Source organism: Chanodichthys erythropterus, chromosome 21 (assembly GCF_024489055.1).
Source record: "Chanodichthys erythropterus isolate Z2021 chromosome 21, ASM2448905v1, whole genome shotgun sequence".
Classification (NCBI taxonomy): domain Eukaryota; kingdom Metazoa; phylum Chordata; class Actinopteri; order Cypriniformes; family Xenocyprididae; genus Chanodichthys; species Chanodichthys erythropterus.
The window spans coordinates 26,010,896-26,025,203 of record NC_090241.1 but is presented as its reverse complement, the minus strand read 5'-3'; the positions used below and the strand labels follow the sequence as shown (position 1 = coordinate 26,025,203).

At 38.1% G+C, this 14,308-nt stretch overlaps 1 protein-coding gene across 1 annotated transcript in view; it reads right to left on the bottom strand.

The window, feature by feature from the left end:
• The window catches only part of itpr1a (inositol 1,4,5-trisphosphate receptor, type 1a), a 39,307-nt gene that overhangs the window by 17,300 nt on the left and 7,699 nt on the right, over positions 1-14,308 (bottom strand). The window contains exons 5-30 of the mRNA XM_067373118.1: positions 12,903-12,989; positions 12,586-12,744; positions 12,354-12,452; positions 9,944-10,027; positions 9,678-9,824; positions 9,498-9,593; positions 9,301-9,345; positions 8,952-9,106; positions 8,766-8,865; positions 8,517-8,677; positions 6,476-6,617; positions 6,221-6,379; positions 5,921-6,093; positions 5,491-5,610; positions 4,528-4,722; positions 4,190-4,441; positions 3,958-4,099; positions 3,194-3,341; positions 2,610-2,800; positions 2,334-2,460; positions 2,198-2,252; positions 1,950-2,115; positions 1,325-1,492; positions 1,142-1,219; positions 536-673; positions 312-437 (exon numbers count right to left, since the gene is read on the bottom strand). Coding sequence (XP_067229219.1) covers positions 312-437; positions 536-673; positions 1,142-1,219; positions 1,325-1,492; positions 1,950-2,115; positions 2,198-2,252; positions 2,334-2,460; positions 2,610-2,800; positions 3,194-3,341; positions 3,958-4,099; positions 4,190-4,441; positions 4,528-4,722; positions 5,491-5,610; positions 5,921-6,093; positions 6,221-6,379; positions 6,476-6,617; positions 8,517-8,677; positions 8,766-8,865; positions 8,952-9,106; positions 9,301-9,345; positions 9,498-9,593; positions 9,678-9,824; positions 9,944-10,027; positions 12,354-12,452; positions 12,586-12,744; positions 12,903-12,989 — 3,513 coding nt within the window. The remainder of the gene's footprint in view (positions 1-311; positions 438-535; positions 674-1,141; positions 1,220-1,324; positions 1,493-1,949; positions 2,116-2,197; positions 2,253-2,333; positions 2,461-2,609; positions 2,801-3,193; positions 3,342-3,957; positions 4,100-4,189; positions 4,442-4,527; positions 4,723-5,490; positions 5,611-5,920; positions 6,094-6,220; positions 6,380-6,475; positions 6,618-8,516; positions 8,678-8,765; positions 8,866-8,951; positions 9,107-9,300; positions 9,346-9,497; positions 9,594-9,677; positions 9,825-9,943; positions 10,028-12,353; positions 12,453-12,585; positions 12,745-12,902; positions 12,990-14,308) is intronic.

Here is a 14,308-nt window from a genome sequence, read left to right as displayed (position 1 = left end):
AAGTGCGTTGCAATAGTCAATGTGGGAAAACACAAAAGTATTGATAAGCCTTTCAGTCACAGAGAGCGATAACATAGAGCGGAGCCTAGCAATATTTCTGAGATGAAAAAGGACTTCTTTACAGTGTACTGAACATGAGTCAAAACACAAACTTGAATCAAATATTACTCCTAGGTTTAGGAGTATTACTCTATTACTAAATACTACTCTAGATTACTCCCAGAAAGAAAGATAAAGAGAGGGACAGAGAATTAAACAAAGAACAGCTGAAATGCACATATGAAAATGTGTTTATTTGTGATTGCTCTCACCCCAGGGTTGAGGAACAGATTAATGTGTTTGTGTAGAAGTGCCTGATTCTGTTGATTTCCAGCACAGAAGTTCTGAAGGAACTGATGGGCTAAAGTCATAATCTCCTGCATCTGAATATCCTCTCCCTAAAATTTCAACAAACACACATGTAAACATTTAAATCTCTATCAAGTGCTTAATGTTGAATGCTAACCCATTCACTTACACAAAGGCTGACACGCACCTTCTCGTAAGGGATCTGCAAGAGTTCCAGGACCACACTGTGAGCTCCCATGTTCCTGAGGAGCCGCTGCTGTTGTTTCTTATTCTTCTTGCCAGAGATGCCCTCCAAGACACACAATTTGCTCAGCCTCAGCAGGATCTACACACACAAACATAATAATACTTTCAATACTTCACAGTAGGGTTGTCAAAAGTATCGACTTCGGTAACAAGTCGGTAAAAAAATGTTAAAAAAGGTAACGCTAGACATCTTTGACGCTCTTCATCAAGGGCTTACATTAGGATCCCTAATATATCTGCTGATAGATGGATCCGCTGATAAACTCCTGCTTTCAAACAATGTCTATTTACAACAGTGCGTTGATAACTGTAGCCAATCACAGACATATCTGTTGAGCACGTGAACTCAATGGCCAATTAGAGGTGTTTAAGAACCTGCTCAACAGTGCTCAAAATGCTAGGGGGAAATGTCTTGTATTGTCACATTTTTTAAATTTCAGTACCGACTTGGTATTGAAAATCTGTACTTTTGACAACCCAACTTCACCGAACATCCTGCTCTCTTGTCAAAACCTACAAACTCCATTAAAAGAAAAACAAAGTGCACCTCTTTTACGACTCTGTAGTTTGAGCTGCTTGTACTCTCCACTTTGGGTTTCTCTGATCTACTTGAGTTGATGACCCCCTGTTGGAGCAGAATTCATCATTTAATTCAGTAGGCTTTGAAAAAGATACATTAAGTTGCTTCTTCATTTTCTTCCGACAGATCATATCAGGAGCAAGTCCTGACCTTGTGGTGAGCTTCAGTGTTGACCTCTCCAGGGTCCAGTCCTGAGTCTGACCCCTGTCTCTTATACACCCACAGCTCTGATTTCTCTACTATAGACCTCAGCTGGTCCAGATCTGACTTGATCTGTTTGTAATTGTCCACATCCTGACTGGTCACCAGAAGCTGAACCTGGACAGATACAATAGAAAATGTTCATTTATTATAATGGTATTATTCATGTGAATTACTGGGTGCTTTCTTTAGCTTTGGGCACTTTATCCAATTTTTCTATCCAATATTTCTATAAAAAAAAATAGTGTGGCACTAGCAATGCCAAGGTCATGGGTTCGATCCCAGGGATTGCACATACTTAGATACAAATGTATAGTGTAATGCAATGTAAGTCGCTTTGGATAAAGGCGTCTGCCAAATGCATAAATGTAAATGTAAATATCCATTAATATTTTTAATATTTATTAAACTGAACAAAAATAGTATATTTATCTAATAAATTCATGTCTATTGCCATTAATGGGAAGAAGACTAAAGATACGATATGAATAACATAAAAAGATGGCCTTTTAACTTTATTTAAAAATGTATAAATACACATTTTATAAGGATAATTGAATGAATGAATGAATACCTGCTTAAAGGCTTGTAAAACCTCCTGGCGTTGGCTAAAGTGTCGGAAGAGGAGGTGAAGGGCTCGTGACACCAGTGGAGGATAGTCATGCATGGTCAGGTGCAGTAGGACCCTCAGAAATGTCCGGCCACCATGATCATCGAGATCCAGTGGGGTGTTCTCTTCACTACATACAGAAACACACACAGATTTACACACATACATAACACAAACATAAGACAGACTATCAATGAGCACAGCCTTCTTACCTCCCTCCAAAAATACCCTCCGCCTGCTCTTCAATGTGCTCAAAGTCCAGTGCACCTAACAAAGACAGAAGTTATTCACACGCCATATTATCAATACCAGCTAACACTGACACAAACACACACTTGCTCATCTCACCTTGAACACTGGCAGTAGAGTCCTGGCTTACAGACGGCTCTGTTTGAGAGTTGCTCCCATCAAACTCTGTCTTAAAGATACAAAGCAGGCAGGAGATCCGGTAGTCCAACCGCACATTCAGAATGAACTACACAGAAGATGAGAGACTGAAAACAGGTATTTGTACTTGTACAAAACTAATTTTGCATTATCTAGGCATTTAGGACATGAACTTCTCAAATATTAAATGATATGGAACATTACAATCCATTTATTGGCTAGGATGTGTTTTAATACCTGCAGGATCTCAATGATCTTGAGTTTGGTGTCCATCACCAGTATGTCCTGTTTCTGAGGTTCACTTTGGGCTTTAACATCATCTCTGTCGGGAGGGTTGTGGGGGGTGGGTGGCAGAAATCCCCCACCCCTCAACACCACCTGTGTCATCAGCTCCCCCACCCCATGGATGGACCTCATCACATTACTTCCTACAGACACAAACAGGACAACTTTCATTCACAAACTGACATTTTTGTCCATTTTAACATGAGTTTTTAGTTTTTATTCCATTGGTTTTTGCGTGAGTGAAAGCTATTTTCTGAACTACACTGTAAAAACAAGTAACCTGTAAATGTAACCTTAAGAAGCTATTTCTCCCTGATATTTTTTTTGGTGTAATTGAATGTATTTAGGTTGATTCAGTGATAAATATGTATTATTATTATTGCATTATTATTATAAATACATATTTTAAATAATATTTTAATATTATAAATAATATATTTGACTTGAATAAATCAATTAATTGAGATGTTACCATGTGAAGCACATTTATAGGCTAAACATTTTCTTTAGAGCCCATAGCTTGTGGTGTTTCTAACCTTTACCGGGATCTCTATCAAGCTTCATGGGGAAGGGGGTGCTGATATGGACACAGTCCAGGATTGCCAACAGGATTTTGGTCAACCTCAGCAGATCGCTGAAGTTATAGAAACCAAAATAGATCAGGTTTCTCGCCAGGTTCACCACCTATAGAAAGTGAAATGTATGTCAGAAAATAACTGTCCTTAAGCAAAACTTCTACTAAGAACTGATTTTTATATATATAAAACATTTTTTATTTTATTTTTTATTGTATAACATCTCTTTTCTTTTCTTTTTTAAATGCTGCGTTCTGCAGCTAGAAACAATGTTAATTGTACCAGGAAAATGTTTTATGGTGCAAGCTATAATGAGCCTAAAACAATGGCATTTATTTAAAGGGATAGTTCATTCAAAAATGAAAATTCTGTCATCATTTACTCACCCTCAAGTAGTTCCAAACCTGTATGAAATTCTTTGTTCTGCTGAACACAAAGTAAGATATTTCGAAGAATTTCAGTAACCAAACAGATCTCGCCCCACATTTACTACCATAGTAGGAAAAATAAATACTATGGTAGTCAATGGGGGGTGAGATCTGTTTGGTTTGTGTTCAGCAGAACAACATACAGGTTTGGAACTACTTGAGGGTGAGTAAATGGTGACAGAATTTTCATTTTAATTCAAATTCTCACAGTACTGCGTTATTTGGCATCTGTTCATCTAGATTGTGAGTGCATAGTGAATAAGATACAATGATGTATCTGTTTGGTAAATGGCACACCTCAAAAGTGAGCTTGTTTTTCTCCTTGTCTGAGAATGGGAAACTCTGGCACACAACATCCCGCAGGTAATTCTCCACAAACTCCATTGTCTGAGAGAAGCGCTCCTTCACCTCATCACGTGATGTCCCATCATTATCATAACTGGTCATAAACAGGAAAACGACTGGCTAATAAACAAACCACTAACCAAAAGGGCTTCACTGTTTACTGTTTCTAAAGTGAACCACTTACTCATCAATGGCAATTTGTGAAGGGATTTCCGACCACAGTCGAGCATATTTGACAGGGGTGACCTGCTCCTGAGGGTCACGGTCTACATGCATGTGCAGCATCATGCGGCAGAATGAGGCTCTGAGGTCAAAGGGCAAGTCTTCATCTGACATACAACGTAGAATCAGATCCACATCCAGTTGTGCTGATATCTTGTTAATGGCCAGGTACTGCCGATCCAGACACATCCGTGCAAACAAATTCAGCTGATACCTGTAAGAGAGATGCTATCCTTTTATTTCTATGTATTTTTTTCTTTCATCAAATGTTCATGTAAATGTAGGTATTTGTGTGCATGCCTGTAATAATTGATAACTTCCTGGTCCTCTGTATGTCCCTCTTTGGCGTCCTGTGCAAGCTCTCTGATGCTCTTACTCTTCACCTCTCCTCTACTGTCCTTCCAGAACAACCATACCTCTTCTTCATCCTCCTCTTCCTCTTCTGTGCTCTCACCGAGCACTGTTCCTGCCACCTCAAACCGTGATAACACAAGCCTGACACACAAACACACATTCATTCAATATCACACCCACAGACCGCCATACTTATTGACCACATGAACTATTTTTATCTCCTAATAAATTTCATTATATTTTCTGGTTTGATTCAGTCTAGATGTTTTTATTTGCACTCAATAATAGAACTGCCTGTTTGATACAGCACTTGCAAAATTTTACCAGTCTTTTAACTGTTCTTCTACACTACTGTTCAAAAGTCTTTTAATGTAATATTCTGAATCGGTGCTCAAAAATGTTTCGTATTTTTATCAATGTTGAAAACAGTCATGCTGCTTCATATTTTTGTGGAAACTGTAATATATTTTTTCCGAATTCTTTGATAAATGGAAAATTCAAAAGAACATTATTGGTAATACTTTATTTTAGTGGCGTAGTTACACGTTACTACATGTACTTACTACAGTAATAACAGTAAATTAATTACAATAATTATTAATTACATAATTACAAGTAACTTAACCTAAACCAAACCATACCCTAACTCTATAGTAAGTACATATAGTTAATTAATATTACTCAGTAATTATTTGAGTAATTGAAAAATAACTGTCACCTTAAAATAAAGTATAACCACAGTATTTATTTGAAATAGAATGTTTTTGTAACAATCTGTCAATAATTATAACAATAATAAAAGTCTTAATTTCTGATTTAAAAAAAATCTTACTGACCCCAAACATTTAAACAACAGTATATATTGTTCTAAACATGCATATAGAATAATAGTCAGTGTAGGTGTTGTACTTGGTTTCGATAAGGATGTCTGCATTGGCTGGGTCCAGCACAGCATTACAGATGAGTTCTTGAGTGACAGGGATGGATTTATTCATCGACACACATAGATCTGACAAGTAGTCCAGAAATCTAGAGACACAAGGGACACAACTCAGTGCTTTGGGATAAGACACAAAACTATTACAAATGTAGTTCAAATCATTCATTAAGAAACATCTGAAGACACAACTCACTACACTTCTACTCTACTCCTAAACCTACTTTAAAATATCTATTTCACTTTCACTTAGTCTCGCCAACATCTCCGTACTGGATTGTATTAAGATGAATCACTTACATCATAACATTTCTCATTTGTTTGTAGCTATAGATGAAAGGATCTGCTAAATGAATACATGTAAATGACCAAGAACATTTATGCAGATCTATTTTTGCACACCTGGGCTCTCTGTTCTTGCGGACCAGGCTGACGAAGGTGTCTATCTCAGCTGCAGTGATGTGTTTCTCTAGAAGCTTCCTATTGTTGTGCAGCAGGGCTGTGATAGTGTCTTCAGCAAGCACATCATATCCTATCTGCTTTTGCATGAAGCGGAACTGCTTTGCTATGTACTCCTAAAGACAAATAGTGAGAGAGAGAATATTGCACATAGTACAATATATAGTACAAGTGGTTGTGAGTGAATTTTAGTTATATTAGTGTAATTTAGTTTGCATTCATTTTGTTTCACAGCAGTTTTACCTGATTTTTGCGATAGTCCTGCTGTGAGTGACGTAGGACCCTGTAGCAGAGCCGACATATGTGACGAAAGGGTGCGTGCCGTTGGTCTGCAAGCTCCTCAAGTCGCAGCATAGGGCCATCCCCACTGTCAGTGAATGGGGCCTGCAGCAGCTTGAATATCTGGCCAATCACAGCACAAGATGAATTGAAAGGTCATTAAAAAGTAATGTTGGTTAATGTTTTAAAACTAAACCCTACAAGTGAGACAGTATGTACCTGTTTGAGTATGTTTTGCTCTCGCATGAGTTTCTGCCGCTCTCTGTTGGGTTTGTTGACTGTGATCTCCAGCACATCCTGAGCACAGCTGGGAATGTCCACCACAAAATACACCAGATCCTCAAGTAGCTTTGTCACTGACCTGTGTGTGAGATAGTGATTGGCAGACACTAGCCACGTTTCCACTGCCGGGCCAAAGGCGGGCGTGCTAGTGTGTGCCAGGGCCGGTTGCGTTTCCACTGTCGCTTTTGGGGCTTGATCGTGCCTCTTCAGTGCTTCCTCGGTGCCAAAGGCACGGGTATTTCGGACCGCCGAAAACCTTGGTCCAAAGTGGGCCAGCTGGGGCTTGAGGCGCGGTCGAGGTGAAAGGCGGAACTAATTGTAGTCAGGTGTCATGGTCTACACGCTGAAATGGGTTGGGTTGTGTGACATTTGATCAAGGGATGTGTGTTTAAGGGCGTTTTTTAGATCAGCGCTGCGGAGCTAGCGGACCAGCAGTGAAAACGCAACTTGATTTTGGCCTCGGTACCCAAGGTCTGTGGCCATAGGCCCAGCCCGGCACGCTGTTAGCCCTGGCTCGCACTGGCCCGACAGTGGAAAAGCAGCTAATGTGTTTTTGTAAGTGTGACCAGGTTAAAAAATGAGCATAAAAATGTATTGGATAAAAATAAATAAATAAAAAAACATAAGATGGTCAGAAAGATGCTCAGATGGGTAGGTGGGTGAAGGTATTGATATATGAATGAAGAAAAGAAGGAAGGAATGATGGAAAGAAAGGTGAGATGGATGGATGGATGGATGGACTAATGGATACATAGATAGATGAAGAAAGAAAAAACAAATGAAAAAGAAAGCTAAAGAAAGGTGGATGTATGGATGGATGTATGGATGAGACTGTCGTCCAAAAAAAACGACCCTATTAAGCACCATATTACGACCTATATTTACGCTTTGAAGTCATGCGCCCTCTAGTGGGCGTAAAAATAATGACAGCGTCGTGTTACGTCTGTCGTCATGAAATGACGTATGACTGTCATTACCAATCAAAATGCGTGTTCATTTAAATGCAATGTGTGGACTTTTTACACTATTTCTCCTATTTCCATTTACAAAAATTTAATTTTATTAATGACTACACCTACCCCATCCCTAAACCTAACTTTAGTGATTTATAGTGCATTTACACTTTATGAGCACGTGTTCCCTGGGATCGAACCCATGATCGCATGATCACATGATTGCATATTGTTATTGCAATGCTCTACCAGCTGAGCTACGCGAAACCCGAAACCTGATGCAGATAAAAGGGAACAATGCATTAAAATGAAAGCAAATGCTCCTATGGCTCATATTTCATGAATTAAAATGAAATTGTCCTGTTGTCGATAGAGGCGCCACTTTAGTAAACGCTCCTATGAGTCGTATTTCAGGGATTTGACAAACGACCTATATGGTCGTATTGGTTGGAGAACATGTTGGGATGGATGGAAAAGAGCACAGATGGATGAATGAATGAATGGATGACCTATTGGATGACTGCATGGTTGAAGGAAAGAAGGACAGACAGACGGACAGACAGACAAATGGGATGGACAGATGGACGGATGATGGAAAAATAAAATAGTCGAAGGAAGGAAGGACAGATGGACAGATGGATGAATGAATAAATTAATGGACAAACAGACAGCGGATGAATGGATGAAGGAAGAAAGAACAAAAAGATGGGAATGGATGGATGGAAACATCACATGGACAGATGGATAAAAGGATGAATGAAAAGATGAATAAATGGTTGAAGAAATGATGGAAGGACAGAGAAAGACAGATGGATGAATGAATGTACGGATGACTGGATGGTGGAAGGAAGGACAGACAGACAGACGGATGGATGGATGAAGGAAGAAAGCACAAAAAAGGGCAAATGGATGGGTGGGTAGAATAAGGTCAAATGGACAGATGGATGGATGAATGAATGAAAAGATGAATAAATGGTTGAAGATGGATTTGGACGCATGGATGAATAGATGAATGTAACCTCTACCTCCTCTCATTTTGGGTGATGGTGCCCTTCTCCAGTTTGGCTGCGATGGAAGCTAACACTTTACTAGCATCATTAGCAAAATCCAGATCCCGAACCTCAGCCGGAGACACTGGCACTATAGCAAAAGCCTCTTTATCTTCTTTCAGAGGAGACGTTCCTATCTGAAACACAAATATAGAGTGGAGGAGACACACTTCAGAGAATCCACGAACCAATGCTACAGTCATACATAGACAGAAGCTCACTCACTCTGAGCATGACTGGTTTCTCTTCCTCTTTATCTATTGGCTGGTTGGTGCTGTGGACCCACGTATTGGTGCATAGATGCCTGAGCCTTACATACGAGTTTCTGACAGACACAGTCCAAAATACAACATGTTTAATATAAGTGCTCTTAATCAGAAGATGTCACAATAAGTCACAATCTCTCTGTACCTCGGCACAAGCGAGTCTCCGCCTCTCAGAGTGGTGGGGTCAAGCTCAAAGATTGACGAAATGTCATTTCCATCAGGAACGGACACCAGTGTGTATATTACTTTATCCTGAGGGTTACGTGCACGTGCCCGCATCATTTCCTGCTCCGAATCCAGCTGCGAAAGAAATCGATCAACTGCGACTGCATTCAAGATGACTGCTTTGGCTCAACTAATGTGTGTTGAAATGAGTGAAATATGGTAAAGAGACCCTCAAATTGCTCATACTATGAATTCAGAAGAAGCTCAGAAGATATAAGGGGAAAAACACAGACACACACAGTCACACACACTCTCAAGCACACACTCACAGAGGAACGGGACTCCAGGCATTCTTCTTCATAGTCTGGATTTACCTGATCACAATAAGGTGAGATCAATTAGATAATTAGATAAAATGTTCTCTTCTCTTTCTTACATCAAGCTTTCTAACTAGACACTCTAGTTTGATTTATTTGCATGTGTGTATGTGTGTGAACTTATATACTGGGAAATATTTCTGACTAACCTCTGCAGCAAGGTAATGGCCGGTGGCCAAGTGTTTGAACCTAAAGAGGCTGTTCCAGTAGCCGGCTCCACCTCTACAGGGATCATGCTGAACCACCTGAAAAGTATGCAAACATCTGTTCAGGTTCCCAAACCAACAAAAACAACTGGTCAACTTCACAAAGCTAAGTCCTAAACTTACCTCTACCTCCCAGAGTGCTTTGCTACTAGTGGCAGAAGTTGCAGACTGGCGTCCAGTGGTACGCAAAAATACATACTGCTTTTTTCTGTGTTCATCGCACGTCAGAAACTTCTCCTGCTCCGCATGAAAAAGCCTCACCACGTCACCCTGATAACATGTATTTCATTAAAAGCCCATTAAAAGGCAAGAAAGTAAATTATAGGTCCTAAAAAAGTAAGTAAATGTGAAGGTTACTGCAGTGCATCATGTATGTGTATAAAACATACTCCTTTCAAGACAACCTCCTGGTTGTCACTCCATTTCATGAAGAGAACGATTTTCCAACTGGTGGTGCAGTTTACTGAATTCACCTGAGAGAGAAAAAGATAATGGAATAGAGTAGTGGTTCTCAACCTGGTAACTGGGGCCCACTATGGGGCCTCAGCTTCCAAAGAGGCCTAAAGATGACTTAAAATTTAAATAAAACAATAAAGTATTAAATTAAAAATTAATTTTGAAAGTGTTATTTCTGGATATTGTTGTGGACAATGTTGAGAACCACTGGAATAGAGCAGTGTTATTTTAGTATCATTGAGATACCATTAAAGTTACTATTATATTATAGTTATTAGGGGTGTGATGAGATCTCGTGGCACGAGATCTCGCGAGACTAATATGTGACGAGATTTCTCGTCGAGGCGAAAAGTAGTCTTGTGATGTTGCCATGACAGAGTGTTAGGATGATTAGGAAAGAATATGCCACCGCTTCGTTTACATTACGCCTCCACTGTCTTTTTGCTTTGTATTTAAATAAAAGACATTTAATTCAGTTGTATAACGGTTACCGCCGCTCCATATTTACAGAGTTCGATATTTACATGCGATCGCTGAAAGTGAAAGTAAACGCGAGCGCACATTCAAATGCGATTTCAATACCCCACATTTTGAAAGCAGCTCCCTGATGAATGCAAATATCTCTCAATATGAGCTATTTTAGGCTGGGCAGTGTAGTTAACCATCTCTTAGCTCTGCATCAAAGAAAAATTTGGTCTTATTTGCACTTTGAATATTGAGAGAGTGTGATGGTTGCACTTATTGTAAAGTGTCACCATAAAAATGAATAACAGTTTTCTCTTAATCTTACTAAGCACAAACAGTAAGATTTCATTTGTTAACATTAGTTAATGCACTGTGAACTATCATGAACTAACAATGAATGACTATTTTTATTAACTAACATAAACAAAGATTAATAAATACTGTATTGCTCATTGTTAGTTGATGTTGGTTAATACATTAATGTTAAAAAATGAGGCCTTATTATAAAGTGTTACCATTGTTATTTATACTGTTTTATTTCTATGATCTGTTTGTGAAAAGGAGTTCAGTTAGGAGGTCAAAAGTTGTAGAAGCTCATAAATCATGTACAGTAAGGCCTAAAGAGACTGAAATCATACAGAAGAGAAGTCAGTCAGTTGAGTTAGTAGCAAAACCTTTTACAGTGCTTGAGTATTGTTGTCTTTTACTGCATATGATAATTCATACTCAGAAAGTAGAACTGAAATGACATTCATTACAAGATGATTAGTTAAAACATTTCAAATACACCTGCACAATATTTTTTCTAGTCATGTATTTCACCATTGAGGATTTCTTAAAAATAGTGTGTAAAAATCTTGTCTTGTCTCGTCTCGTGAGATACCTGTCTCGTCACACCCCTAATAGTTATATAGTTAGATTTTATTTGTATTTGTAAATGTTATTAGTTTTTTTTACTATATGTCTATATAGTTAACTATAATAACCCTGGAAGAGAGGCTATCTTTGGAATAACATACTATGATACAACTACGTACAATTTCCGTAGTATGCACTAAGTATACTGTGCAGAATACCAGCCACAAATCTTAACCCAAACTATCAAAAGTTAAGACACTTTTGTCAAAATATGAAATATTTGTTTTATTTTTTAGATGACCTGATGTCACTGACTGAATTAAACACAAACCTTGAAATGTTTATCATTTGCATACTACTTTTAGAAAACTCTAGGCAGTACGCAGTACACTAGTATTCCATTCTTAATATAGCCAGAGAGAAAAAAAGAAACAAAAGATATGGCAAATTCAGTAATATCTGAAGTCTGTGTGTGTGAGAGAGAGAGATCTGTAATATGTGGATTATGAGGTCACACATGTGTAAAATTATGACATAGGTATTACAATGTAAAGGGTATTACAATGTAAAGACTTTCATAAAGTGCAGAAAGTTTTCTGTGATTGGTAGGTGTAGGGTTAGTCTAGGGGATAGAATATACAGTTTGTGCTGTATAAAAACCATTACGCCTATGGAGAGTCCCTGTTAACCACATTTGTCAATTTGTCTGAGTCTATGTGCTTGTTTATATGATTTATGAGGACACAAATTTGTATAATGACATGAGTATTACACTGGTATTACAAAGTAAAAGTGGTTTATGACATTTTCTGAGTCCTTGTAATTAAAAAGGTTCAAAAACATACTAAACAATGTTTTATTAAAAATGTAAAAATGCAGAAACTTTTCTGTGATGGGTAGGTTTTAGGGGTACGGGTTGGTGTAAGGGGATAGAATATACACTTTTTGACAGTATAAAAATCATTACCCCTATGGAATGTTATAATGACAGGTGCATCAACGTGTGTGTGTGTATTTTACTTCATTGCATCCTGGATTATCCACAAGCTGATGGCTACTGGCATGCAGGGGCTGTCCGGCGTTGACAGGGTTTAACACAACCTTATCTCCAATGACCACCTACATCACACATTAACACACACAAAACATAATAAGTGGAACTCTAATGTGTGTTTATGTAAGTGCGGGAATTAGGAATTACACAACAAATTATACAACAAATTAAAAAATCAGAGGTTGATGACATACTCACATTGTCTCCTATAGAGCGGAGCTTATAGAAGGGCTGGATATAGAACCATGAGCCTTCATTCCCTGCAGCGTCCAGTGTCACACGCATGGCATTCTTCTCAAGAAGAGCCGGTAAGCGCTTATTTACCGTCAGATACTTATTACTCTTCAGATGGAGAAGCTGCAAATATATGTGAACAGATACACAATTAACTTGACAGCACAATTAACATTCAGCATTTCAACATTAAAGTGCTTATAAATGTTCTGTATAATATATATATAATTTAAATATTACCTGAAGTAATATTTGCACTCATGTATTTGTAAGAGATTTACCTGGATGACATTGCCATACTGAATGACAGTTCCTAGAAGCTTTTTGTTCTCCGATTCATTTTGTTTCTTCTCTAAATCAGCAGCATGCTAAACAAAACAGTGAGAGAAAAAAAAAAAGAATGAGAAGGAAACAAATTGCAATACACTTGAGCTTCAAAGGACCATGTGACAAGAGCACATTCAGTTTCTACTGCTCTTCAGAACATTTGAGGGAGCTTCAGAGAAGTTGATAAATATATAGTGATCATGCTTAGCTGTCCTCCAAAAAAAAAAGCTGCTGGGTAGTAAACAAACTGTGCTCTTTTTAATGGCATGTCTTGTAACATTGTTCAGATGGCCCACAGAGCATTCTTCACAATCTGTTTCATTTACAAGCACATCTTTCATTAGCTACTTTTCTACATTCTGTGTATATATAAGGTCATAAGAAGAGTATGAACTAACTGCAGGCTGAAGCTATGATGTCTAGGAGGTTGAGGTGTGTCCCTCCATGCCTTCTTTTCTTTTAATAAAAAACATATTTTATGTGTTATTTATTCACACATGCAATCACATTCCACTGCTCACAGCATTTTGATAATTAAAGGGTTAGTTCACCCAAAAAAGAAGATTCTGTCATTTATTACTTACCGTCTTACGGGTCTGGAACGGCATGAGGGTAAGTAATAAATGACAGAATTTTCATTTTTGGGTGAACTAACCCTTTAAGTTATTCAAGAGCAAGTATAAATGCATGATTTATTTTTATCTGTATCACAGGCAAGTAATATACCTAATACTACTGGAAGGTTGCACACTCTGAGGTCTGACGGTATCGCCGGCGATACCACCGTGGTTTTTTTCTTATCAGTGTGAAAGAGACTCAAAATACTCCGTCAATGTTGCACATACAATTAAGAGTTATACACCATTTTAATCTGTGGAATATCTTCTTTCATTTGTGTACACTCAGAGTAAAAACAGAATTTTGTGCTTTTTGTAAAATAAAGAAAACTAACATGATGCGTGATTTCTCCTCTCCCTCTGAACGAACTCCAATCTGATAGTTCTCAGAAAATGAACTGTAACTTAGTGAATACTAATGACAAAAAAATTACACTTATGTCTAAAAAAACGTTAAGATGTCAGGTTTTAAATCATGTAAGTCAAATCGAAAACAAACCTTCTTTGTTTATGTAATCTGTATGAAAAGAGAGCCATGTCAGAAATCCGTGATTTCAGCTCATTATCTGCTAATGCGGCCACGCCCACGGAGCCAGCGCTATTCAGACGCTAATTCAGTCAATACATGCATTTATTATCTCAATCGTGTATTTATTGTCTTGAAAAGTGTTTATCTGGATGTAAAAGTCATGGTTAGCGATCTCTAGAAGACATGCAGTTACTTCCTGTTTACTTGTCTTCTA